The 26,731-nt window shown below is 55.1% G+C and overlaps 1 protein-coding gene across 1 annotated transcript in view; it reads left to right on the forward strand.

The window, feature by feature from the left end:
• The first annotated feature begins 483 nt into the window (after nucleotides 1–483).
• Nucleotides 484–26,731, forward strand: part of Cacna1s (calcium voltage-gated channel subunit alpha1 S) — a 63,362-nt gene continuing 37,114 nt past the window's right edge. Inside the window, 9 exon segments of the mRNA XM_048358252.1 lie at nucleotides 484–720; nucleotides 2,161–2,266; nucleotides 16,394–16,533; nucleotides 18,017–18,159; nucleotides 18,331–18,483; nucleotides 21,713–21,918; nucleotides 23,590–23,693; nucleotides 26,014–26,159; nucleotides 26,557–26,638. Of these exon segments, the coding sequence (XP_048214209.1) occupies nucleotides 569–720; nucleotides 2,161–2,266; nucleotides 16,394–16,533; nucleotides 18,017–18,159; nucleotides 18,331–18,483; nucleotides 21,713–21,918; nucleotides 23,590–23,693; nucleotides 26,014–26,159; nucleotides 26,557–26,638 (1,232 nt within the window). The 5' untranslated portion in view covers nucleotides 484–568.

Below are 26,731 nucleotides of genomic sequence, written 5' to 3' on the forward strand. Positions count from 1 at the left end.
GCAGGAGGAAGCTTAATCTGATCCCTGCGGTGCTAAAATGGGGGGTGGGGGCTAGGCCACCCACCACCTCCTCCAAGACAACGTCAATCATCTGTTGGGGGGTAGAGGAAATGGGGGAAATAACCTCCACGTGAAGGGACGGCCTGAAGTCTGAGGGTCATTGCCAGAGGCTCTGCCTTCCCCCCAACTTCTTGCTCCAGCCTAGGAGCCCCCGCCCCATCTCAGGCCTTGGTGTAGCCTCCCCTCACCCTGCCTCCCCCCCCCCCACACCCCACCGTGCCAGCCCTCCTGCCGGGCAGATGGGGATGGCGTGGCTGGGCTGGAAGGAACGACAGCTGCTTGGCCCGGGAGCTCAGGCCGGCTGCAGAGGGGACTGGAAGCTAATTTTACTCCCAGGGAGCCGGGACGGTAATCCTCGGGCCCCACCCCCGCCCCGCCTGGGCACCTCAGCGGGGACGGGCTCAGCCAGGCCCAGTCCCCAAGACAGGCAGGGGGGCATTGGGGACAGACAGGGAGGAGAAGGCAGTGGGGTGGGGGAGCCGGGGACATCGCGGTTGCCAGGGAAGCCATGGAGCCAGCCGCACCCCAAGATGAGGGTCTCAAGAAGAAGCAGCCCAAGAAACCTGTGCCCGAGCTCCTGCCCAGGCCCCCCCGCGCCCTGTTCTGCCTGACCCTCCAGAACCCCCTGAGGAAGGCCTGCATCAGCATCGTGGAGTGGAAGTATCCTTCAGGACCGGGCTGGGGGGGGAGGGGGAGGGGGGGAGGGGGGTCACGGAGCACAGGCGTCAGGAGTTGGTGTGACGGGGGTCTTGGAAGGGGGCGCGCTGCTTCAGAGCAGTCTGAGGCGCCGCTGGGAAGGAAGGAGGCCTCCGTGACCCTGGTGACGGGATGTGGGGGGGGGGGGTCCCGCGTCCTCACCACCGTGGGGTTACCGGGGCTCGGAAGCAATGCCTTACTGTGGGATACATGGTGGAGAGAAGCAGTGGCCTTTCTGGGGAAAGTCTCCCCTGGGTGGGAAGGGTGACAGTTGAGGAAACGCTGGCCCTGCCGGGGGCCACGTCCAGCGGTGGACGGAGCTGGACGGGAGGAGACGCCGGCCGAGGGCGGGCCGGGGCTCACCGGGGCCCCGGGACGCAGTGGAGCCCATCTGGCTCTTTTAGCCCGGGGATTCTGTGGCGCCAAGCTCTGGGAAGAAGGATGGCAAACGTATCTGGGTCTATTTGGGGGGCCGGGGCCGGAGGTGCAGAGAGATGGGGAGGGAGGCTTGTGTCTGGGAGAGACAGGAATATTTGGAATGTTTCCACGGGGCTGTGGAAGCGTGGGCTCTCGCCAGTTGTTCCTTGGAAGAGAGGAAAAGGAGGGACGGCAGGAGGGACTGGAGAGGCAGGAGACCACATGGGGAGGACGGGGGGGGGGAGGGTCAGCTCTGAGCCCCAGGGCCTTCCCTCCTCCCTCCTCCCTCCTCCCTCCTCCCTCCTCCCTCCTCCCTCCTCCCTCGAGGTCTGGCTGCTGTCAGAGCAGGCTTGCAGACGGCCTTTCCCCCTCTCCCCATCCCTGGCTGCTGAGAGCCGCCTCCGCTCACAGCGTCTGCCTGCGGCCTCCCTTCTCCTTTCCACTGACGGCTGCTGCAAAGGGAAAGGAAGCTGCCCACCCTGTCCGTCTATGGGGCACACCTCCTCCCCAGACTGCACGGGGTGGGGGGCTCCCACCGCCCCCTCCGCGTCCCTCCCTCGGCCCTCCCACCCACTTGCTGTCTGGGAATGGCTGAGGAGGAAGAGGGGTGCAAGGCGGTACCCACAAAGTTCTGAAAATCCAACCACCAGCCCCTCCCCGGCACTTCTCAGGGTGAGCCCTGGCAGGTCTTAGGGGCAAAATCTCTGAAAGCCGGGACTCCTTGGGGTGGGAGGGCAGAGCCGTCAGCCGGGTGCCAACCCCCAGCAGCTCCATGGGTCCAAGAGGAATCTAGCCACCTGTTCGGGATGACAGGGATCCCGGGGCCGGGGCTGGAATTTGCAGGCAAGTTGGGAAGGAGCACCCCCATGTCTGTGTCCTTCCCCCTCCCCCCGCCCCGGGATTGCGGTCACAATCCAGGCCGCCCCCCCCCCCCTTTCCCCTCAACCCTACAGCTCAGCCAAGGGCTCTCCTTAACTCCAGCACCAGACCCTTCGAGACCATCATCTTGCTCACCATTTTTGCCAATTGCGTGGCCCTGGCTGTGTACCTGCCGATGCCTGAAGATGACAACGTCTCTCTGAACCTCGGCCTGGTAAGATGGGTCCTCCAGGCCCGGCTAAGGCTCTGTTGCACTGGGCAGCATCCAGGTCCTAGAGGATGCACAGGCTGATGTCCCATGCCTGCAGGTGTCCTATGCCGGCAGGGCCGCTGAGCCGTCAGGGGCAAGCCTGCTCATTCCCTACTTAGATAAAGCCAGGAGTCACTGTGCCCAGCCACTGTGCCAAGCACCACATAGGAGTGATGTTAGGAAGTCCCCCCAGCCCCCACAAAGAAGTCTCACTTGACAGATGGGGAAACTGAGCCCCGGTAAGGTCAACAGTGGGCAAAGTTGAATGATCATTTCCTTCCCTTGGGTATAATTCAAGGCCCCTCGTCCCACTGTAGAAATCTGCAGGAAGGATGCGTCTTAGAGATTGCTAGTGCCATTCTCCCCACTCCTGCACCAAGAACACCGGCACGGAACCAGCCAGTACCAGAGCTCCAAGTGATTTTCAAGACTTGGCTGGTCCTACCTCCCCCTTTTGCATCTCAGCAAACTGCTTCTATAGTACCAGGGTTTGAACTCCAAGTTGCTTGCTCAGCTGGTATTCTATTGCTTGTGCCGTGCCTCCAGCCTAGCCTTTGTGCTGATTATTTTAAAGATATAATCGTGTGGACTTTCTGCCCTGGCTGGCTTTGAACCTCAATCCTCTGGGTTTCAACCTCATAGGTGTGAGCCACTCGGGCCTCCCTGGCCTCACCCTGCTTTATACAGTAGAAAACGGAGGCCCGGAGAGGTTAAGGAACTTACCTACCCAATAGCTAGCTAATAATAAAATTATTATGCTCAATAAGTCATAATAATGCTACTTAGTAAGTGCTTGTTAGCTGCTAGACTCAGTGCCAAAAAGTAGTTTATATTACTGTATTATTGTATTCTACCCCTGGGGTATAAGTAACATTATTAGATGTACTTAACAGGCAGAAAAACTGAGATTTGGAGAAGTTTTGACACCTTGTCCAGGGTCATCCCCCACCCCAAAAGTCCTCTTACACTAGGGTCCCACGCTTGGGTCATGACAGCGTGGAGGCTTCTGGGAAGAGTGGGCCGGGGATGTGGCTCAGTGGGACCACACTTGCCTTACCTGCTCGAAGCCCTGGGTTCGGCTCCGAGCTTCTCAGAAACAACACATTCCAGGACCCCGGGGATCCTCGTTTCAGCGGGTCTTTCCCCTGCATTGAAGTGACAGGGGTGAGATGGGAGAGGCCCGCAGAGAGCCTCCCGGGCTAGAAATGGTGGTTGTTTTTCTCTGTCTTCGTGCTGGTTTCCATGGCAACCTGTCTTGAGCTGAGGAGAAGCCGGGCCTCTGCACCCGAGGCTTTCGGTGGTGGAAAGTGAGCTCCCAGGCAGGGCGGAAGGCGAGAGGCCAGGGGAGCACAGGGTCCCTGCGGCCGGTGCTGGCAGGAGTGGAGGATCTTCAGCACTCTGGGCTGGCAAAAGAATTCATGAAGACAGCAGGGAGAGGGGAGAAGAAAAGAGAGTGGCGGAGAATGAATAGTATCAACATAATTCACCTATGGATGGAGATGACATAATGAAACGCACTGAAAGCCAGGTGCCAGGGGCTCATGCCTGTATTCCTAGGATCCTAGGATTCCTGAGGATCGTGGTTCGAAGCCAGCCTGGGCAGGAAAGTCCGTGAGACTTTTATGTCCAATTAACACCAGAAAACCAGAAGTGGTGTTGTGGCTCAAAGTGGTAGAGTGCTAGCCTTGATTAAAAAAAAACCTCGGGGGACAGCGCTCAGGCCCTGAGTTTAAGCCCCATGACCAAACCCAAACCCAAACAAAAAACAAACCTCACTGAAAGGAGGTAAGGGGAAGGAGAGACCAATCTATGAGATTAATCTGCCTAAACTATAATAGATGCACATATGAATTACAATGATGAAATCTCTTGCTACAATTAATATACGCTGCAAAAGATGGATGTCAGGAAAATAAAGCTCTGTTGGGTCGTAGGTACCAATAGGAGAAGGGACAGGACAGCTGATGAAGAAGGTGAAGGGTGAATATAGTTGAAATACTTTATATGCACATGTGAAAAATAGAACCATGAAAGCTGTTGAAGTTGTTTTAAGAACAGGAATAAAGATGAGAGAGATGGAGGGGGAGAAATGACCAGGGTACATTGTATGTATGGGCGGGGTATGGAAATGTATGTACGCATTGTGTGTGTATGTGTGTGTGTGTGTGTGTGGTGTGTGTAAATGTCAGAATGAACCCCCTCGTACTAACATGCTAATACAAAAGAATTTACTAAGACAAGCAAGTAGAAGCAAGAAGTTTATTAGAACATGGAGAAACCTCAGGCAGCTAATCACACTGTTGCTTTGGCACCAACATGAGGGTTGGGGGGGAGGTCTTCTTTATGTAAAGCAAAGCAAAGTGCCCCTCTAGGAGAGTGGTCAGACTCAAGAAGGAACTGCACCTGAGGTCCCAAGACTTCAGACTTGTACTGGGGTCTGTAGAGATGGGGTTGATTTGTCCTGGAAACTATGAATCTCTCCTCTGTTTGCGGGGAGGTTGGGGGGCTGGTCTGCGAGGGTTAGAGTGGGGCTGTTATTTGGGGGGGATATGGTCAGCAGGATCTCACTGTATGCCATAAGCTGGTCTGTTAGCATCAGCAATTTGGTTGATTGAAAATGAGAGTCTCAGGAACGTCTCTGCCCAGGCTGACCTTGAACCTGGACCCTCAGATCTCAGCCTCCTGAGCAGCTAGGATTGCGGGCGTGCTTTCTTAGCGATGCCCGAGCGCTGATTCTCAGCCATCGATCTGGTTTCCTAACTCCCTGCCTGGCCCCATCGGCTAGGAAGGTGGTGTAGCATTTCCGACAGCACAGGCCCAGTTCCCCAAGTCTCCGTTTCTGGAGGAGTCTGGGTCCACCCCTTCCTCCTGGACTCCATATTTTTTAGCCCTTCATGTGCACCCTTTAAGAAGTTGACTACTTTTGCAAGCAACCCTGTCTTCCTTAGTGGGTACTAAAAGACCCCTGAGTGATTACGTCACCTTCCATCTTGAAATAAGATGGCTGCTTCGGATTTCAAATGGTCCTGTGAGTTCCCTTTAGTCCTTGGATGGGAACAGGTTCAGAGCCAGGTCTAGAGTTCATAGAGACGGGATGGAGAGTCCCCTGGAAGCGGGGAAGCTGACCCGGAAGCTTTCCGAGGCAGCCAATGTCACATGACCAGCCAAGAGCCCCTTGGATAGTCATCATAAGGGAAGGGCCCTATCTGATCCCTTTGTTGTGAAGTCCAGAGACAGCAGTTCATAACTCGGGGTCACACAGCAGATGACTCCTCATGCCTTCTTCCTGTCTCTTGCCAATGTTGCGTTCATCTCCATAACACCTAGCGGAAGGAAGTTAGAGGGGCCAGAGCAGGAGGAAGGCAGATGGTGAACTTACCTCTCCCTCAAAGTAGCCTGTTGGCTACTTTGAAGGTATCTGAGGAAGGCCAGGAACTTTCCAGTTATCCAAAATACCCCTCCCCGCCTTTTTTTTTTTTTTTCAAAAGGAAGGCCGTGGGACCCGTGATGAATAGCTTTCACATTCATTTTGCACACATATATTAAAGACACGGGATGGAAACCAGACATCAGTGGCTCGCCCCTGTAATCCTAGCTACTCAGGAGGCGGAGACCCGAGGATCACGGGTCAATGCCAGTTGGGAGTGGCTATAAGACGCTTCTCTCCAATTCACCACCCAAAAGCTGGAAGTGGAGCTGTGGTTCAAGTGGTAGAGCACCAGCCTAGAGTGAACAAAGCTCAGGTACAGCGTCTGGGCTGAGTTCAAGCCCTAGTACCAGCACACACACACACACACGCACACACACACACGTTGTGAACCAAGCAGACAGTCTTTCTATCCTCAGAAAGCTTAATTAAGGAAATCGATTAAATAAGTGTAATTAGACTGCTTGCACACACAGGTAGTTAAGATGAAGCCGCGGCGTGTGAGCTTGGGGACAGTGGTGGCACTGGAGGGGAAGCTAACGTGGTTCAGGCCAAGAAGCTTCCTGAAGGATGGGATGTGAGCTGACACACCCAGAGGAGCGGGCAGGGCCGGCTTTGTGGCATGTCACCCCTGCTAGGTCCACGCTTTAGGTCCCAGTGCTCTGGTCTTGGGACTGCCATTTTAATTAATTTTATGTTTGAATTTATAGTCCATACAAAGTCCATTGAGACGGTGCCACGCGCACTGCAAGCTTGGAGACTTGGCTCATACCTATCCTCACCTGCGGCCCCTTCCCCAGCATCCTAGAGGGGCTGCTGGGGTTGGCACATGAGCCTTTGCTTTTGTTCTGGGGCTAGTACCGGGGCTTGAATGCAGGGCCTTGTCCTCGTGCTGGGTGTTTTCTCTGAAAGCTGGTGCCATCGGAACCCTGTATCTCAGGGCGGGGCAGGGGAATTCAGTGAGAAGCTGTGAAAAACAGAGCCCCTAAGGCCCAGCCTCCACCCAGGGCCTCCGTGTCTCCCAGAATGGAGGCCATCAGGCCCCTGGGGTTTGCCTATCTATGGTGGGCTGCCATGGCAGGTGGGGGGTGGGGGGTGTACCCGTGCTCTCTGGGGGCAGCTGGCAAGGGTGGTGGGGAGGGGGTTGGAAGCGGGCGTCCGTGGGGGGTCTGCTCCCGCCTCACGGATGCTCACGGGGTCAGCTGTCACTCGAAGTGCCCTCGAGAGCCTTCCCACACCTATGAACGCTCAACCGGCAGTGAAACCACGCCATGGCAGGCCGAGAAAGAGACCACGACAACAGCCACAGCTTTCCCTTCTAGTACCTTTCTCAGCACGGATTTCTACTCCTAGAAGAAGGGGGCCCTGGTTTCATGTGCACTCCGCGCCCCCAGCGGTGCGGCGGCTCCTGGGGGAGGGGTGAGGATCTGCATGTTGCCGAAGCCGGGCAGGGGAGAGGGTTCTGGGTAGGAGAAGCCAGATGAGCCAAGGGCTAGAAGCGAGGCACAGTGTGGACCAGAGGCGGGAATGAGGCAGGGGCGGGGCAGGGCAGGAGTCCCTCCCCCCGCCCCCCAAGCCATCCCGACAGGAACTGGAATGAAGGCAGTGGAGATGGAGGTGGATGGGATGGGAGGGAGGGCAGGGGTGAGGGAGGTAGGAGATGGGCCCAGGGTGGCAGGGTGGCTGCCTGTGGAGATGGGAGGTGGAGAGGGGAAGGCAAGCATGGCGCCTTGATACAACTTGTAAGAGAAGGCGCGGGCCCTTCTCTGGTGCAGACAAGTCATGTGACCGCAGAGAAAGAACGGCTGGGTGACACACTATGGCCCCCAGGCCATGAAATCTAAGCCCTGTTAGGAAAGGTCTCTGTGGCAGGCTGAAGCCATCTCTACAAGGTCCAAGCGGGAGAGAGCAAGGTACCTCTGCAGCTTCGTAGGGTGCGGGCAGGGGGAGGACTCCTGCCCATCAAGAAACATTCAGCAGGGGCTGGGGATATAGCCTAGTGGCAAGAGTGCCTGCCTCGGATACACGAGGCCCTAGGTTCGATTCCCCAGCACCACATATACAGAAAAAAATGGCCAGAAGCGGCGCTGTGGCTCAAGTGGCAGAGTGCTAGCCTTGAGCGGGAAGAAGCCAGGGACAGTGCTCAGGCCCTGAGTCCAAGGCCCAGGACTGGCCAAAAAAAAAAAAAAAGAAACATTCAGCAGTGCCTGGAGTTGTGGAAGGAGGGTGGGGATTATGCTCTGGCATCTGGTGGGTGGAACCAGGGACCTGCGAAAGTCCTGCCGTACACCGGACAACCCCTCACCCGATGCAAAATGATCTCGCCTTGGACGTGGAGCTGTGGCTCAAGGGGCAGAGCGTTAGCTTTGAACAAGAAAAGCCCAAGGGCAGCATCCAGGGCCTGAGTTCAAGCCCCAGAACTGGCACAAAAATTTTTTTAAAAAAGAGAGAAAGAGAAAGAAAGACGGAAAGAAAAGCAAGAAGGAACCAGAATTATCCGGCCCACGTGTCCACCGCAGCCTAGCATGAGAAGCCGGCTCTGGACCGTGAAGTAGTCCTTGCTCCTATGCAATGTCCTATCATGGCATTGCAGAGATGCAGCACTCACCCTTTGCCTTGTCTCCGCACTCTAGATTTTTCTCCAGACCCATCAAGGGGGCATGGCCTGAGGAGGTGGCCCCCCCACAGCCCCCCACCGCCCCTCCTCAGCTCCGGAGCGGCCGCCGCCCCTAAGCCCTCGTGGGGCGCTCTGGGGGCACGGTCACATTCCTGGGGTTCAGGTTGCTGCTCGGCGTCCTCCGCGGGCTGGAGCCTAAGTCTCTGGCAGCTGGGGTATTTATCTTTTTATAGGGATCGGAATGTGCCGGCCAACGCCTGTGGCCCGCAGCCCATCCACCACGACATCTGGGAAGGCCGGGCCTTCAGGACCCCCCCAGCTCTGGCCTGGTCCTCAGGATTCCAAGGCCTGCAGGGCACACAGGGGTCAGAGCCTGGACCCCCAGACACAGGCCCGATGGCGCTCAAGAGGCTGTCAAAGCAAAATAAGCATCCGGCATTCGTCTGCGCTCCCCTACCGGGGAGCCTGCCTGCCTTCCCCCCCACCACAGTGGCTCTTAGCACCCCCCCCCCCATATTCTCCCCATCATAAGGGCAGTGATGTGGTATTTCCATTGCAAGGAAGAGCCCTTGGGCACTGGGCCATGCGTGCAGCTTTGTGTATGGGGTGGGGGGTACGTGTGTGTATGGTGCGTGACGTATTGGGGCTTGAACTCAGGGCCTGGGGGCCTTAGGGTTTTTTTCTCAAAGCTAGCACTACCATTTAAGCTACCGTTCCGCTTTCCTTTTTTGTGCTGGTTAATTAAAGATAAGAGTCTCATGGGCTTTCCTGCCTGGGCTGACTTTGAACCTTGATCCCCAGAGCTCAGCCTCCTCAGTCGCTAGGATTCCAGGCACGAGCCACCCACAGTGCCCGGCTGACTGCGCAATGTTTAGGGCGAGTGACGGGGACAAAGCTGCCCTCTATTGTTGGGCAACGTCGAAACCCTCTGGCCTCATTACTGAGCAGGGAACCACAGCCCCCTCTTGGGGAACCTTCAGATCTTGGGCACGGAACCACATGTCCGGCCCGGTACATGGCCATGGTGAAGAAAAGGCTCATTCCTTCCCCGTGTTCCTCGTCACAGTCACGCTGGGCCTAGGCCTGCAGGGACCATGGCAGAACCGGGGTCGTGTTGTTGGTAGGATCTGAGAACTGCATCCCAGCGTCCCAGGCGTTTCTTCCTCCTCCCACCCCGCCCCCACCCCCTTCCCAGTGCGGCACGGAGATGGAGACCATGGAGTCGGGAACCAGGCTGTCTGCGTTCATCTTGCGGGTGGATGTGCCATTTGGGTAGCCGTGTGGTGTGGAGACAGTGCTCAGCCTCTCTGTGTCTCCTCGTCTGTAAGATGAGGGCACGGCTGCTTCCCATGCAGAGTGTCGGTGTGTGTGCGTGTGTGTGTGTGTGCAGCTAGTGTAAGGTTTGGCAGGGAGCGGGTACTTAGAAAGGCTTAGCTGTTGTTACCCTCACTGCACAAGGCAGAGCGAGTCCGTGGCTCCCAGGCCGGGCGCTCTGCTCGCCTCCCCTCCGGGGACTGTCCGCCCCGTCAACCTGTCCAGACAGCTGTCGCATCTACCCACTCCCACCCCCAAGGGAGCTGGGTTCTCCTGGGTGGGGGAGGGAAAAAGAGACCAAGCCGCCCCCACCCCACAGCCAGGAGGGAGGGTGAAAAGAGAGACCCCACTTGAAGGGTGTCCGTTTGGGCGAGGGTTCACAGGGCTAAATATAGCCACGTTGCTCACTCCTCAACAGGTCAGTTTCCAAACGTGGAGGCTGAGGGGTCGGGCGGGTGCCAGGCCTGGGCGCCCCGAGGACAAGGGTGGACACGGCCGCAGGGCCTCAGGTTGGAGCTCGGCTGACTGGAGTGGGAAAGCGGTGGCCTGGGGACCCCGGCGTCCAGCGCCTGCCTCCCCCTCCCCCTCCCCCTCTAGGCTTCATTTTCCTCATCCATGAAACGGGAAGAATAACCGTCAGAGCCAAAGGGGCACAGAAAGGCCTTCTTTCTCCCGAGACCATGCTTCCCCTGGGTTCTGAGCCGACCCCCCACCCCCACCCCACAACTAGACCTTATTTCTTGCGCTTTGTCTTCAATACTTGGTGATTCGTTTTTCCCATCATGCCACCCAACTTCCACTAAAGGACATGCTGCCTTTCAACAAACCTACACTGTTGAGCCGCGTGCTCGGGCTCGCGCCTGAAATCCTGACTATTCACAACTAACCACCAGAACGTTGGCAGTGGAGCCGTGGCTCAAGTGGTTTAGAATACTGGTCTTGAATGAAAAAGCGGTACCCAGGCCCTAAGTTCAAGTCCCAGTAACAACAACAACAACAACCACACACACACACACACACACACACACACACACACACACACACACACCCCAAAGTTCACTTTATCATTTAAATCAAGCGTTCTTACTTTATCTAGCTTTCTGGGCATCATTTGCTTTTCAAGAGGCTGGTTTTCACGAAGGGCAAGAAAGCATTCAGCAGGAGCTGGGAATACGGCCTAGTGGTAAAGTGCTGGCCTCGTGTACATGAAGCCTTGGGTTCGATTCCTCAGCACCACATAGATAGAAAACGGCCAGAAGTGGCGCTGTGGCTCAAGTGGCAGAGTGCTAGCCTTGAGCAAAAAAGAAGCCAGGGACAGTGCTCAGGCCCTGAGTCCAAGCCCCAGGACCGGCAACAAAAACAAACAAACAAAAAAAGAAAGCATTCAGCAGCTCACACAAAGATTGATCTAAACACAGCTGATGATAACGGGAGACAGAGCGCTTCTCTGAGTCACCTGAGCTTCGTCATGTACACATGGGAACTAAAATTCTTGCTTTTAAAATGCTGGTGTTTGAACTCAGGGCCTCACCCTTGCTAGGAAGCACATTTGAGCCATGCCCCCAGCCCTGGTTTTTGAAATTGCTTTTGACTGTTTTCTGTTAGTGGGTTTTGTTGCTGCTGTTAGTCAGTCATGGGATTTGAACTCAGGGCCTGAGCACTGTCCCTGAGCTTCTTTGCTTAAGGATGGAGCTCTAACACTCAGAGCCACAGCTCTACTTCTGGTGCTTTTGGTGATCAACTGGAGAGAGGAGTCTCCCAGACTTTCCTGCCTGGGCTGGCTTCAGACTGCAGTCCTCAGATCTCAGCCTTCCGAAGCTAGGATTACAAGCATGAACCCCTGTTGGTGCTGTTCTTTTTAACCTTTACACCAACACCTGGTCTCAAGTACCTTCTTAAAATATTTCTCTAACATCAGATGTTCCTGAAAAGACTGGAAATAATCTTTCTTATTAGGAGCTACTTCTTATTCTAATTTGAAATAATAATAGTAATTTTATTCTTTTAGTAATACGTAGTTGTACAAAGAGACTTCAATTCTGTAAGTCGGGTTTTGAATACAACGCATCTTGATCAGTGTCATCCCTTTCATCATTCTCCCCCATTTTTCCTCTAGTAATAGTAAACGTAAAAGACCTTTTATTAGCGTACAACACACGTATACAGTGCACCCCATCAACCTCAACCCCTCTAGCACTGTTCCTCATCTCCCTTCTCCCTTTCTTTTCTTGTGTCCCTCTCCCCCTTTCTTAGAGCAATTTCAACTGGTTTCATTGTTCTCGTTCCATACACGTCTGCTCTTAGTCAAAACCACGGTTAATAAATCCGCAAATAAGCTGGGCTTCCTGTACCCAAATAAACTGAGATAGCAAACCAAACCTCAATGACTGTTCAACTAAATAAGTAACGTAAGGAGCTAGGTCTCAGGGAAGGAGTGGTTGGGAAGACCTCAGTGAAACATGACCGTCGAGTTGGGAGTTGAAAGAACGAAGACAGTGAGCCATGGGTCTATCCGGGGAACAGTATTGCTAGCAGTGGGAAAGCCAGGGAGGAAACCAGAACCCAGAGTCCTTTCAGCTGGGTGTGGTGGAAGTCCTCATTCCCGGGGGAGAGCATCTGGGTTACTCCTCTACCTGCTTGTGGCATCAACTCTCAGAGCCCTCTTACGGGGGACCCTGACTCTCTACCGAGGTACTATTGCAGATGGGGAGATGTTTCCCCTCCTCTGTTCCTGGGGCACAGTTAGAATACACAGGAGGAGGACGAGGTCATTCATCTAAAAGGCAGAGGTTTGCCTGAAGTTTGGCCTGGGGTACAGGAGACAGCAGAGAACATGCCAGTGGATTCTTCCTGTGGGGGTCACAGCTGTCCTGGGAGATGAGAGGTCTTCGTGGATGACAGGCCTCAGGACCTCAGGCAGACAGCCCGGTGGGGGGGTGGGGTGGAGGGGAGCGGCTAGTGAAGGCACAACAGCTGGATTGCTGTGGAATCTCAAGGTCATTCTACCTCACAGGGCAACAGGTCAGGGGTGAGCCAGAGAGGTCAAAGTCAGCAAGGGCCGTCTATAGGGGTGTCCTGCCCAGGGACAGCATGCAAGTGGACCCATGGCAGACCAGGATGGCGGGACCCAAATCTAGACAGACCTCTGGCATCTGGCATCTGGCTCGGGTGAAGATGTCATTGAGGAAGTACTCGTTCAAAGACAAGAGGAGTTCAGGTTCAAACAGGTTGTCAAGGTCAGACGGAGCCAGGCGCTGCTGAGCCAGCCACAGATGCGAGCCGATGTGTGAAGACTGATAGAAGAGCAGGGAAGCCAGGAGCAGGGTGTAGGCAGGAAGCAGGCCTCCCTGGGGCCATAGTGAGCACATGCTAGATGGGCTAGACGGGGCCTTGTCCGGTCATGGTAGCCACGCCCTCGCAGGTGCCTCTTTAATGCTTAGGGAATTCTTCAGCGAGGGGAAATTGTGTGTGTGTGTGTGTGTGTGTGTGTGTGTGTGTGTGTGTGTGTGTGTGTGTGTGTCTACCTACATGCTGGTTACTGAAGTTTGAACTCAGGGCTTGGTCACTGTCTCTTAGCTTTTTTGCTCAAGGCTGGTACCCTCCCATTTGAGCCACAGCTCCATTTCCACATTTCCATCTCTCTGTCTTTTTTTTTTTTTGTCAGTTGTGGGGCTTGAACTTGGGGCCTGAGCACTGTGCCTGAGCTCTTTTGCTCAAGGCTAGCACTCTACCACGTTGAGCCACAGCGCCACTTCCAGTTTTTTTGTGGGTTGGTTTTTTTTTTTTGGTGGCTAATTGGAGATAACAGTCTCACAGACTTTCCTGCTCAACTACTGGCTTTGAACCCCGATCCTCAGATCTCAGCCTCTTGAGTAGCGAGGATGACAGGCGGGAGCCAGCAGCATTTGGCTTCCATTTCCATCTTCTTGGCAGTTCACTGAAGATAAGAGTCTCACAAAGTGGTCTGCCTGGCTAGCTTCGAACCTCGATCTTTGGATCTCAGCCTCCTGAGCAGAGAGAATTAAGAGGCCTGAGCCACTGGCGCCCAGCAGCCAGGGTGAATTCTTACATCACGCCCCCCACAGCCTCCCACACGGACGACAGTCCCTTGAGGGGTGCTGGTGGAAGCTGGGTACTCTGTGAAGGCTGATGACTGATAGCCAGGCCTTGCCCAGGGATCCAGTTGTGAGCTTAATTAACGCCTGTGGAAGGAATAACCTTGCTCCTCTGTGCAAGACTGAGCCTGAGCTTGAGAGGCCTTGGACCAGGGCTGCGCGGCATTGAGGATGCTGCTCCTACGGCACAAGAGGGCATCCCTCCCCGGCCGTGTCTGCTCAGACAAGGGCCATGCTATTTACACACGCAGGATTCCAATGGCAGGGCGTTGTCTCCCCTGGCCCCCAAGATCAGGCTGTGGGGTGGGGTGCACAGAGCTTTAGTGCCAATGAGCTCTGGAACTCAGATGACCCCATCAGAGGCCCACAGCCCCTGACAAGTTTGCTCCGAGTCCAGCAGTGGCTGGACAGACAGTAGCAGGTGGAGGCAGTTCTCGGGTGTAGGTGGCCTGCTGCCCAGCCCTGTGAGCACGGCAACTATTTTGGGTCCTCGTTTTCCTTCCCTCAACCTGACTTCTGCCTGTCCCCTGGCATCGAAGCAACCTGGAATCCTAAATGCTGGCTTTACTTCCTTTTTCTCCCTTAGCCCTGTCCCTGAATAGTGGACCTGACTTCTAGAAGCCCAGCCTATAGAAGAGAGCCCCGCCCCCACCCCGCCCCGACTCCCTAGAGAAACTCCCATCACACCCTCTCAGCAGGAAGGGTGTCCTGGCCTCCCGGGTAGATTCCCTTGCATGGAAGGGCTTCCTGGCCACCTCACCGTCTGATGCTAAGCCTGGCCCCTAGCACCAGGTCCCTTAACAAAGCGAATGGTCCCTAGCCACACAGAACTTTACAGCCCTGCGGTTTAATCATACCAACTGCTATTTCTAGAAGGAGGAAGCCTTGGGCTTACACACCTGTACAGGTGGAGGAGAACAGATCTAGTTCGCAAGCGCCTCCGTTTCCTCCTCCACACGGAAGGGGAATTTGGGCTTTCAAGGAACATTCGAGTCACTGGTTTAGAGGTTTCTGGGGCCACATCCATATGAACGAGCCCTTTAGAGATCTCTTCCCTGCCTCCGCCTCCCACGTCGGAAGTAAAAATGCAACTGTCTTCCACATCGTTAATGGGGTTGCCAGCTCTGGGATCTAGCTTTGTCCAAAATGATCGTACTAGGCGTTGGACCTCCACGGTGAGCTGACGGAGGGAGGCCCAGGCTCCAAGGGACTGTCCCAGGAGTGGGTGCTGGCACCCAACAGTGACAGGAGGCTGGGTGGTGGGCACAGATGGGCCTTGTTGCACAGTTCTACGGGGCACCCGTCCAGTCACCTCTGGGCTGTACGGAGCTGCGTCAGGTCCAGCAGGAGGCTGGGTTGACACCGCCTGGAGAGACCAGGCTTGTTGGGAGAGGCCCGGGAGACCACAGCTCTTGGGAGCCACCAAGCCAGGGTTCAGGTAGCTGCAAGGAGAGCAGTTTCAGCACGCAGTCCTGGCAGAAGGACCTGCTTCCCCGATTAGAAATAGCTGTTGCCTGGGCCCAGAGAAGGGGAAGGGTGACCTGGCCAGACGCAGGGTGACCCAGCAGATCGGGCTACAGGAGCAGAGCCTGGCAGAGTCAGCAAGGCCTTCTGCAGGGCGGGGCTAAGAGGGATCAGACCTCCCCCACGCACAGTGCACCCCACATTCAGATTGCCCTGCCCACGGGGGGCTGCCTGCAGGAAAGTGGTGCGGGGCAAGAAGTGTGGGCAGGAATAGAAGTTAGAGGGCGAGGCCCTGCGCAGCAAAGGAGGGCCATCTAGGGTACAGAGAGGTTCCTCCCTCCTCCCCCCGCCTCCTGCCAGTCCACTGAGTGGAGGTGAAGGAAAGATGCCCCGACTGGAAGCTGCCCAGGGAACGAGGTCTTCGGGGCCGCCCCAGATCATCGATGTATTCACGTTGCTCTAGACCCGCGAAGGTAATGGGGAAAATGGACAGAAATCCCCTCCCCTGTATCCTGGAGTTCATATCCTGAGTAGGGAGGCGTAATGAACAAGATCGTTGTAAAGAATTGCAGCGAGGCGTGAGTGCGGACAAGTCAAAGGAAAGCTGGAGAGAGGAACAGGAAGCACGGGAGGTGCTGCCCTCGGAGGCCAGAGAAGACCGGGCGAAGGGTGCAGACTCTTGAGCGCAGACTAGATAGATGCAGACACTGGCTCACGCCCGTGATCCCAGCCACCCAGAAGGCCAAGACCTGGAGGCCTGAAGTTCAAAGCCCTTCGAAGTTGGCAGAAATGTCGGCAAGACCCATGAAGTCTGCCCGTCTCCAACTAACCAGCAAACCACTGGACTGGAGGCATGGCTCACGTGGTAGGGCAGCCACTGTAAGCAAGCAAAGCAGAGCAAAGGGGTGAGGCCCTGAGTTTAAGCCCTGGTACCTACACACACACACACACACACACACACACACACACACACACACACACACTCCTGCTAGAAGTGAGAGAGCAGGCGACACGAGAGTGGGTGGTCATGAGGTAGCCTGGGATTGGGTTTAGAGAACAGCACAAGCCAAGTGTCCTGACAGGATTCCTGGGGACCCGGTGGCTACGAGATGGGAGCACGCAGAGGAGAGGTGTGACCCCGTTTCCTCCCACAGGAAAAGCTGGAGTACTTCTTCCTCATCGTCTACTCCATCGAAGCGGCCATGAAGATCATTGCCTACGGCTTCCTGTTTCACCCGGACGCCTATCTGCGCAGTGGCTGGAACGTGCTGGACTTTACCATCGTCTTCCTGGGGTGAGGCCTAGCTGAGGGCTGGGGTGGGGTGAGGAGTCAGAGCCTCAGGACCCCGGTGGCGCTAGCTGCCTCCACTCCGGGCCGGTCCCCAGGGCGTGGTCCATGGTGGTGGAGAAGGGAGAACTGCCTCCTCACCCCGCAGCAGCCCACAAGCCCCTTCCCCCCCCCCCCCCCCCCGCTTATGACCCGGAAGTGGATGCGTGCGTGTGATGATGACCCGGAAGTGGCTGTGTGTGGTTCCACCGGCCTGGAGGTTCTGGAGCTTCACCTTCCTCTACTTTTGGTGCTGGTTCATTTACCCCACAGGCCGATCTTACGTACCTAGTATTTGGATTCTCACAACATGGACACTGAATCACCTTCACTCGCTTACAAGGGCAGTTGAGAATGGAGTCTTCCCCGTAGGCTAACACATAAACAATGGAGGTTTGTTCCCTGGCTGCTCTGGTGGCTTCGAGACCAAGGGCAAGCAGCTGCCTTCTCTTCTGTCCTCACATGGCTTTTCCATGCACATACATGTGTCCAGACTTCCTTTCCTAAGAGCATTGATTACATTGGATCAGCGCCCACCATGGGGGCCTTATGTGCACCACCTAAGTATAACAGCGACATTGACCCAGCACTTGCTGTGGATATCACACTCAATTCCCCCAATAAGCCTCTTGTTTCCCCCACGTTATAGATAAAGAGGCCAAGGCTAGAGGTGAGGGAACTTACCCAACGTCACACGGACAGCCAGTGGCAGTGACAGGATTCGAACCAAGGTGGCACCTTGGCGGCGTGTCCTGTCCACCTAACCTCCGTGCTGTCCTCCAATCCGGCTCATGGCAGCCATATTGGTCAGCGGCTTTACCCAGGGCTGCTTGAGGAAGGGAACAGGAGTCTGAGGACTCAACTTGGCCCTTAGTGAGCCGCCCCGGATGGAAGCCAAGACAAACATGCAGAAGAGAAGGCCAGAAAACCTCAGCGCGTGACGTGTCACTCAGTGTGTCTCGTGGGGGGGGGGGTGTTGCAAAAGGATTCTCGGGAGAAGAGTAGAGGTAGACTTGAGCAGAGGGAGAGGGGAAGGACACAGAAATGGCGACGGCCGGGGCTAGAAGAAAGGGCAGGGCAAGGGAAGGCTGAGGAGAACTCGGGGTTGTCTTCTGGGTCACCATCGAGTGGGGGGCTGGTCTGCAGCCCCCCCTCGGTGTAGCCAAAGACTGTGCCCGGGCCCCCACACCTCAACACCCTTTCATCACCCCAGGAAGACTCCACAAATGGGTCCCAGCCCCGCAGTCACTGCATCTGAACTTGACCTCTGAATCCTTTATAGCTCATTTCACCAGTGCAATCTAGTCGTGCGATAGCAGTGTGCGAACCACAATTGCCCTTGCCCCTAAGCTAGTGCCCTGAACAGAGGGGACCCTGGAGCCCCGGACCCCCGGCATGGGTTTCTAATGGACCCTTGGACCCCCCTGCTCTACCATCTTCTCTACTCCAGGGTCTTCACGGTGATCTTGGAACAGGTTAACGTCATCCAGAGCAACACAGCCCCCCTGAGCAACAAAGGAGCCGGCTTGGACGTCAAGGCCTTGAGAGCCTTCCGCGTGCTCAGACCGCTGCGGCTGGTGTCGGGGGTGCCCAGTGGGTGGCGACGCTCTGGGGACCCTTGCTCCTCCTCCTCCTCCAGCCTCCTCCCTTGCCCCCACCCACCCCCTCCCAGTGTCCCCCGGGGTTACCGAGAGGGAGGGCCCCGAAGAGCAAGAGCAGGGGGTGACGCCTCCTTTCCCCTTCCCTCCCCCCCCCCCCCGGCAGGCCTGCAGGTGGTCCTCAACTCCATCTTCCAGGCCATGCTGCCCCTGTTCCACATCGCCCTGCTGGTCCTCTTCATGGTCATCATCTACGCCATCATCGGGCTGGAGCTCTTCAAAGGCAAGATGCACAAGACCTGCTACTTCATTGGGACAGGTGAGCCTGGGACGGGCGGGGTAGAGGACCACTGGCAACATGAGCCCCCCCACCCCCACGGGCAGCAAGGAGCCTCCAGGGCCAGGCTTTCGCCTCCCCTACCTGTGGAAATGAGCTCCTGGAAGGAAGGTACATGTGCTTGATCGCGGAGGGCAGTGGCCTGAGCCACAGCTGGTCCTGAATAACCACCCCCCCACATGCCCATAGGAGGGGCTGTCTTCCAGGCTGCCTGGGCCTGTTGTAGATTGCCAGCAGCTTCAATGACTACCTCTCAGATCAGCTAGCAAGGTAGGCTCTAAAGGAGGCCTCCAGAAACGCTTCCATGTCGAAGTGGTCATGCGATGACTTGGCCGAACTAACCTCCCTCGAGGCCCAGAAAGATTCAAGGGAAGAAGCATCCTAAATAGTTTCCAGAAGTTCTCAGGGTTCTTGACTTTAGGACCCCTTTACCCCCCTGATGACGTAATGAGGACCCCCCCAAAGAACTTCACCTTATCTGCGTTTGGTCATTTCTGCTGGTGAAAACGGAGACCGAGGTCATGATGTTCTTCATGAAATGATTTGAAAAAGGGAACATTTGAAAACTCGTAAATAATTCTTATGACAAAGATTGTGTCTTCCAAAGTCAGAACGATTTAATTGGAAGTACACATTGGGAGTTTGCGTTGTCTGTAAACCTCGGTTCTTGAGTTGTGAGAAATTTCAAGGAAGACATGGAACACAGCAAAATGTACCACGACAGGGGGCTGGGAAGATGGCCTAGTGGTAGAGTGCTTGTCTTGTATACACGAAGTCCTGGGTTCGATTCCTCAGCACTACATATATAGGAAAAGCTGGAAGTGGCGCTGTGGCTCAGGTGGCAGAGTGCTAGCCTTGAGCAAAAAGAAGCCAGGGACAGTGCTCAGGCCCTGAGTCCAAGGCCCAGGACTGGCAAAAAAAAAAAAAAAGTACCACCACTGAGGGGTGAGCATGTATATCCTCACTCCTATAGAGAAGAGAAGATAGTCTCAGAACAAAGACAGACCATGCCCTGGCTTTCTTAGACCTTAAGGGGATGTTTTTTGAGAGCCTCTATAAATTTACAAGGACAATCTTGATTTTATAAATCAATTATCATTATAAGTGGTACACATTTGTACTTGGTTTTGTCTTTATCTGTCTCGGCCTTTCTATCCAACAATGGCCACTTTCTTTTTAAGCTTTGTTGTAACTCCCCATCTGTTTACTTAACTAGCTTCTTTTTACGTGTTACTTTTCTCTTTTATTATTATTATTATTACTTTTCTTTTGTTTGGTAGCAGGGCTGGAAATCAGGGCCTTGGGCTTGCTCAGCTTGTCTTGGGAAGACATCTTGGAAGCTCGCAGTTGTTGTTTAAGTCTGCTCTGTTTTGTTGGCTTGGTTCGGTTTCTTTCCTTTGGCAGTACTGGGGTTTGAACTCAGGGCCTCCCGCTTGTTAGGTAGACACTCTCATCACTGCCAGGCTCCAACCCTGCCTTTGCTGGGTATTTATAGGCCCTTGCACAGGGACAGGCCTAGGCACGATTCACCCGTTTGTCTTCCCATTGTAGCTAAGGCAACAGGCTTATGCCACTGTGTCCATCTCTCCACTGAGAAGGGGGTCTCATGTGTTTTTTTTTTTTTTTTTTTTTTTTTTGGCCTCGAAACATGACCCCTAACCCCCAGGCTCAGCCTCTCAAGTAGCTAGGATTATAGGCCTAGGGCACCAATGCCTGGCCAAGAGCTCCGTGTCGTGATCGACATTCCATCAGGCCCATTTCGCCAGCCTGGCTCATCTCTGGATTCCTTTGGGCCCATCTCCGCCTTCACTGGGTCCTCGGCACTTCGGTCTGTTCTGTCCCTTCGGTGGGCCCTCCTCCACAGTGACCAGGGCTGTGTCGCTAACTCCTGGGGACTGAACTATGTGTCACCCACCCCTCCCGCATGGCAGGTGGGGAGCTCTTAAGCCGGGGATACTCAGCCAAGGGCTGGGAGGCGTGTGAGCTGCAGGGTCTGGGGTCAGCCGCCCCCCCCCGCCCCGCCCCCCCCCACCCCGCGTGTTGTGAGCCGTTCTGTAAACATCCGCAGTCCACAGCAGCACCAAGTCCTCGTCTCCACCACTGGTTTCCTAACTCCCCGTCCAGCCCTGTGTCATTTCCATCGCCGTAGCCGTCCGTGTCCTGTCGTAGATCATCAGGCGGGGGGGGGGGGGGGGGGGGGGGGGGGGAGGGACTGGAAGTCCCCACCTGCAGTCCAAATTTGCAGATCCCACTGTACAGTCTTCTTTTTAATTGTCAAGGGGTTACAGTTACATATGTAAGGTAGTGAGTACATTTCTTGTCAGACTTGTTACCCATCCCTCATTTTTCTCCCACCCACCCCCTCCTCCCCAATGTTACCCATGGTCTTTTTTTTTTTTTTTTTTTTGGTACTTAAAAAAACAAAGTAGCTGCACCAGGGATTACGGTTCCACATGTCGGGTTATGAGCACCACGCATCTAGATCAGTGCCACCCCTTCCCCGGGAAATCTTCTCAGCACTGCTGAACAACAGTGGTTCAAAGCACCTCACGGGTCAGGAGTACTGAGCTCAGGGGACATCGATGCCCATCGGTGCCCACTGATGCCCATCGGTGCCCTCCCCCATCTCAGCGTCGTCGTGGGTCAGGCGGACTATTCCGATGAGCCAACCTGATCTCTAAACCCAGAGGCCATCTGTACAGCGTGCTAATATAAAAGGGAAGCCAGGACATTGTCAGAACTGCAGGTGTTGGGGGGCCACAGCTCCCGGGGAGCAGAGGGGGCTGCGAGCCAAGCCAAGGCGTGGTGGCTGCCTCCCCCGAGGTCAGACCTCAGCCAGGGGCACCGGGTCTGGTGCAGCTCACACCTGGCTGCATGGTGTCCGTTCGTCCCTCCGCTCCGAACTCACAGATGGGGAGCCCCCCACTCCAGTCAGGCAGTGGCCCCCATCTTTAAAGCTTGATGAGCTGTTACGGGATTGTGCTGCCCAGGACCATTTAACGGAGGAGCAGACCCCGCTAGAGGCCCCGAGGCCTAAGACCCACAGACCCCCTGCCCATTCTTGACCTCCGGCCTTCCTCTGGGTCTCCAGCCCACTGCTCCGGGAGAAGCAGTGCGTTGTCCCCCGCGCGTGTCCTTCCCTGTACCCGCAGCTTTTTCACGCTGCCGCCCACCGCGTTTTCTCCTGATACCGCTCGCCTCCTCCCTCCAGACATTGTGGCCACCGTGGAGAACGAGAAGCCATCCCCCTGTGCCCGGACAGGCTCGGGGCGCCCCTGTACCATCAACGGCAGCGAGTGCCGGGGTGGCTGGCCAGGGCCCAACCACGGCATCACCCACTTCGACAACTTCGGCTTCTCCATGCTCACCGTGTACCAGTGCATCACCATGGAAGGGTGGACCGATGTCCTTTACTGGGTACGTCTGGGCCTCCGTCTCTGGAGCCGGTCCCCCAACCTGCAGGCTCACTAGGGGAGCAGGTGCAATGGCCTCCTCCTCCTCCTCCCCCCCGAGGTGGTATCCCAGCATTCCCTGGGGCAGTCCCAAGCGGGTGGGGAAGGAAGGGCATGGAAGCCAGGAGCCCTGCAGGTCTCGTCTCTGTCCCCAACTTCTCCCTCGGCCTGGCTGTCTGTGACTCGGTCCTGGTGACCCACAGCTTAGGCAGCTCAAGAATGAGGGGCCCTTTGAGTTTTCGTCTTGGCCATGGGACAAGGCCGCTTTTCCGCCGGAAGATCACTCCTTGTCTATAAAGTGATAATGAGCTCCTCATATCACGGTGCAAGTGAGAGGGCTCGCCGAACCCCGGCACGCAGCACTCCGGGAGAGTTTTCTACTTGGAATCGATCATTTCTCTGTGTGTTAGTTAACAACTTAATTGTATTCCTATTTGTGCGTGTGTGTGTGTGTGTGTGTGTGTGTGTGTGTGTGTGCGCTGTTCCTGGGACTTGGACTCTAAGCTCTTTTTGCTCAAGTCTAGTGCTCTACCACTTGAGCCACAGCTCTACTTCTGGCTTTTTGCTGGTTCATGGGAGATAAGAGTCTTACAGACTTTCCTGCCCAGACTGCCTTCAAACCATGATCCTCAGATCTCAGCCTCCTGGGTGGCTGGGGTTAGAGGTGAGAGCCTGTAATGGAAGGCACTGTTCCCAGTTCCCCCCATTTTGTAGATGGGGAAATGGAGGCTCATAGACGTGAAACCGCTGGGAACCTAATTAGGAACTAACGAGAGCAACCAGAGCCAAGAACTGAGCTCTAATCCATCCGGCTACCACCCAGAGCTCCTAATCACAGTGCGGCGCTGCCTGTGAGCGGAAAATTGCAGCACCGTCAAACACTTGGCAGATACAAGGGATTAGGGTGAATATTTCTTATAAGCTGACTTTAGAGAAGCAAATTATTAAACATGTCAAAGGAATGCGGCACGTGTCACCTCACTGCCGCTGCAAGCCTGAGAGGAGACGGCAAGTGCCATTATCCTCATGGGGCAGAGACGTTAGGGGGCTTGTCACAGGGGGCCACCGAGATGGTTTGTTTGAAAAACTTGGGCTGCAAAGAAACCAGCCAAATGCCAGGCACTGATGGCTCACGCCTGTAATCCTAACTACTCAAGAAGCTGAAGATCACAGTTCAAAGCCAGTCTGAGCAGGAAAATCCCCCCCAACCCCAAGACTCTTATTTCAAGTGATAGAGTGCCATCATTAAGCAAAATTGCTAATCAAGAGTGCAAGGGCCTGAGTTTCAAGCCCCAGTACGAGAGAGAGAGAGAGAGAGAGAGAGAGAGAGAGAGAGAGAGGAGAGAGAGAGAGAGAGAGAATGAATCAGCTAGTTAACATCCAAGAAGTTGAGTCTAGAGAGAGATGGGAAACCCCTTGACTGGGTGGACAGTGGATGAGGTGGACAGTCAACAAGTATCTTCCCATGTCCCTGATGTCCTCCCAGCTCAGATCCTAGTGCTCAAGCCAGAAGAGGCTTCCTTGCTGGGCTCCCATGACTTTTCTTCTTATCCCCAGAGTGGGGAGAGCCTGACTGAACAGACTTGGGGACAGGATCTGAGTCAGAGGGAAGGACTCACACCTTTGTCTGCACCAGGTCAACGATGCCATCGGGAAGGAGTGGCCCTGGCTCTACTTCGTCACCCTCATTCTCCTGGGATCCTTCTTCATCCTCAACCTGGTGCTGGGTGTCCTGAGTGGGTAAGAAGCTCCAGGCAGCTGGAACAGGAGGAGGAAGGAGCGCAATGGGGACAGGCGGCGTGGGTCAGAACCCCAGCCCATCCCTAGGTACCTTTTCACCCCACTGAGGCAAGCAGAAGAGATAGAAGATGCGTACAAGTCTTCACTTTCCTCCCTTCTTGTCATCTCCTCCCATGCTTGCTTCCGTCTGCTCTTCTGCATTTGCATGCCTGCACCTGGTGGGTCTCCGTACCTGCTCCGTACTAGGAGACCACACAGCCTTCCAGTGAAATACCCGAACTCTGGAAGGAGCCCACCCATTCATTGCCTTTCTTCACCAAGGATTGGCAGTTGTGTGACCTTGGTCTAATCACCTCACCTCTCATGCCTCAGTTTCCATAGCTGTCAAATAGGAATAATTCCTATTGATATCATGGGTTATTGTGAGGGTTAAATAAGTTAGTACACAGAGCGCTTAGAACAGAGTCCATTGCATACAAAGCACTAAGTCTACTGGGCGCTGGTGGCTCTCACCTATAATCCTAACTACTATGGAGGCCGATATCTGAGGATTGTGGGGTTCCAGGCCAGCCTGGGTAGAAAAGTCCCCAGTTAACCAGAAAAATGCTAGAAGTGGAGGTGTGGCTTAAGTGGTAGAAAAGGCCAAGTGAGAGATCAAGAATCTGAGTTCACACCATAGTAGCAGCAATCACATAAAAAGTACTACTATTACTACTACTATTATTGCTGTAGTTATTACAAAGCTAAGGCCTGAATTCACATCTTAACCCTTTCTTTTTTTTGTTTTTTTTTTTTTGGCCAGTCCTGGGCCTTGGACTCAGGGCCTGAGCACTGTCCTTGGCTTCTTTTTGCTCAAGGCTAGCACTCTGCCACTTGAGCCACAGCGCCGCTTCTGGTCGTTTTCTGTATATGTGGTGCTGGGGAATCGAACCTAGGGCCTCATGTATCCGAGGCAGGCACTCTTGCCACTAGGCCATATCCCCAGCCCCTTCTTAACCCTTTCTAATCAAGTACTTTGCCACTTAAACCACACCCTTAATCCTTATTGCTTTCAGTGTGTGTGTGTGTGTGTGTGTGTGTGTGTGTGTGTGTGTGTGTGTGTGTGTTCCGATGGAGTCTCATGCTTTTGCCTTGGCTAACCTCAGATTTCAATCTTACTACCTTTGCCTCTGGAGTAGCTGGGATTATAGGAATGAGTCATCAAGTCCACTCGTTTCTGAGACAGGGTCTCCTTGGCTTCTTTTTTCCCAAACTGGCCTCATACCTCTATCTTCCAGTCTCCCCCTTCCAAGTCACTGGGATTACAGGCATTATTGAGCACTGTTCGATGTGGGGCAATCCGGCTTTGGTCCTTCCCCAGTGAAGGGACTATCGGTGGCCATCAGCGTCCTTCCCAACTATCATCATTCAGCCTGTAGACAGAACTCAGGGCGTCTGTGAAGTTAACTAGGAGAAAATTACGTTCATTTTTTATTCTGCCTATTGAAATTTTCTATTTCCTTTCATCATGAACATAGGCCACACACCACAGTGGTATCAGTAACTCCAAGTTGTGCTCACAGAAATCACGTGTGACAGTCTTTGCAAATCCGTTTTCACGTGTCCCTATCTGGAAATCATGACACACTGGACCTGCAAGTAGAGCTTGCAGTTGACGTTGCAGCTTGTAGTTGACGAGTCCATGAATATTTCGGCTACTGTATTTCCATAGAATGGGTTGCTATGTAAATGCTTTGGGCTCTATTTAGGGCATCGTGCAACATCATTCTGAGGAGGGGTCTGTGGTTCCAAGTATTCACAAGCCCCCACCTGGACATTGTCCCTCCAGGGAGAGATGGCTGCCCCCCTCAGAGCCCAAGACTTTGCTGTTAGCTCCCTCCCTGGTGACTGGAGGCACAGGGCTGCCCCCTGCTGGTCTGAAGAGCCCTTGCAACTCTCAGGCCGCTTGGGACACTGAGGCTGGGCTACTTTCAGGCCCGAGGTCTATGAGCAGAAGTCTCTTCCAAGGCAGCTTAAAGGGTCGGGCACTGTGACAGGTCCGAGCTCCAAGCCTGCTTCTGTAAGGGTGAAGGATTGTTCTGTCATTAACTCCTCACATCCAGGACAGAGCAGGAGAAAATAACACAGGTTGGGAAGAAATCAGAAGCGAGAGTAGACCCCAAGGCATCCCGGAGGGGGTGAGACACGGAGGAAAATGGCGACGGTCATCCCTCAGAGCACGCGCAGGCCGCGGAAGGTGCCTCCGTGTCCTCGAGCAGCTGCGTCTGCTCTCGCCCCGGCGGCTCCCCTCACCCCCTCTCCTCATCCCTGTCTACTCCAGAGAATTCACCAAGGAGCGGGAGAAGGCCAAGTCCAGGGGCACCTTCCAGAAGCTGCGGGAGAAGCAGCAGCTGGAGGAGGACCTCCGGGGCTACATGAGCTGGATCACCCAGGGCGAGGTCATGGATGTGGAGGACTTGAGAGAAGGTTTGGACCCGGGGCCCGCGGGCTGCCCGTGACCCCCAGCCCTCCCCTGGATGGCGGTGACCCCGTGTCACCCTCCTGAAAGCCCGTTGAGTGGGGAGAACACTTTCCCCTCAGAGGTCAACCGTGAGCCTAAAAGCCTTGCACCTCAAGATGGTAGAATTCCGGGTGCACTCTTGGACTCTCTCCAAAGTAGAGTGAGGTCACCCGCCGTAGCTGGGCGCCCCGCAGGTGGAGACTTGGAAGTCTGGCTCTCCCGGAGGGGCGGGGCACAGAAGGGCCACGCCCACCTAGGGCCCACTGCTGCCGGCGTCCTGCCCGGGGTACCTTACCTGGGCATGGGGCAGCCCGAGGAACCCAGAAGGCAGGCTGGCTCCAGCTAGATCCACTCTGTTTCCAGGGAAGCTGCCCTTGGATGAAGGTGGCTCTGACACGGAGAGCCTTTACGAAATCGAGGGCTTGAACAAAATCATCCAGTTCATGTGAGTCTATCAGCAGGTCAGCGGGACGCGGGGCTGCCATCCAGTCCCCTCCCTCCAAGGCTCTTTCCAGAGCCCTTGGAAAGGCGGCCTTTC

Source organism: Perognathus longimembris, chromosome 11, assembly GCF_023159225.1.
Source record: "Perognathus longimembris pacificus isolate PPM17 chromosome 11, ASM2315922v1, whole genome shotgun sequence".
Taxonomy (NCBI): Eukaryota; Metazoa; Chordata; class Mammalia; order Rodentia; family Heteromyidae; genus Perognathus; species Perognathus longimembris.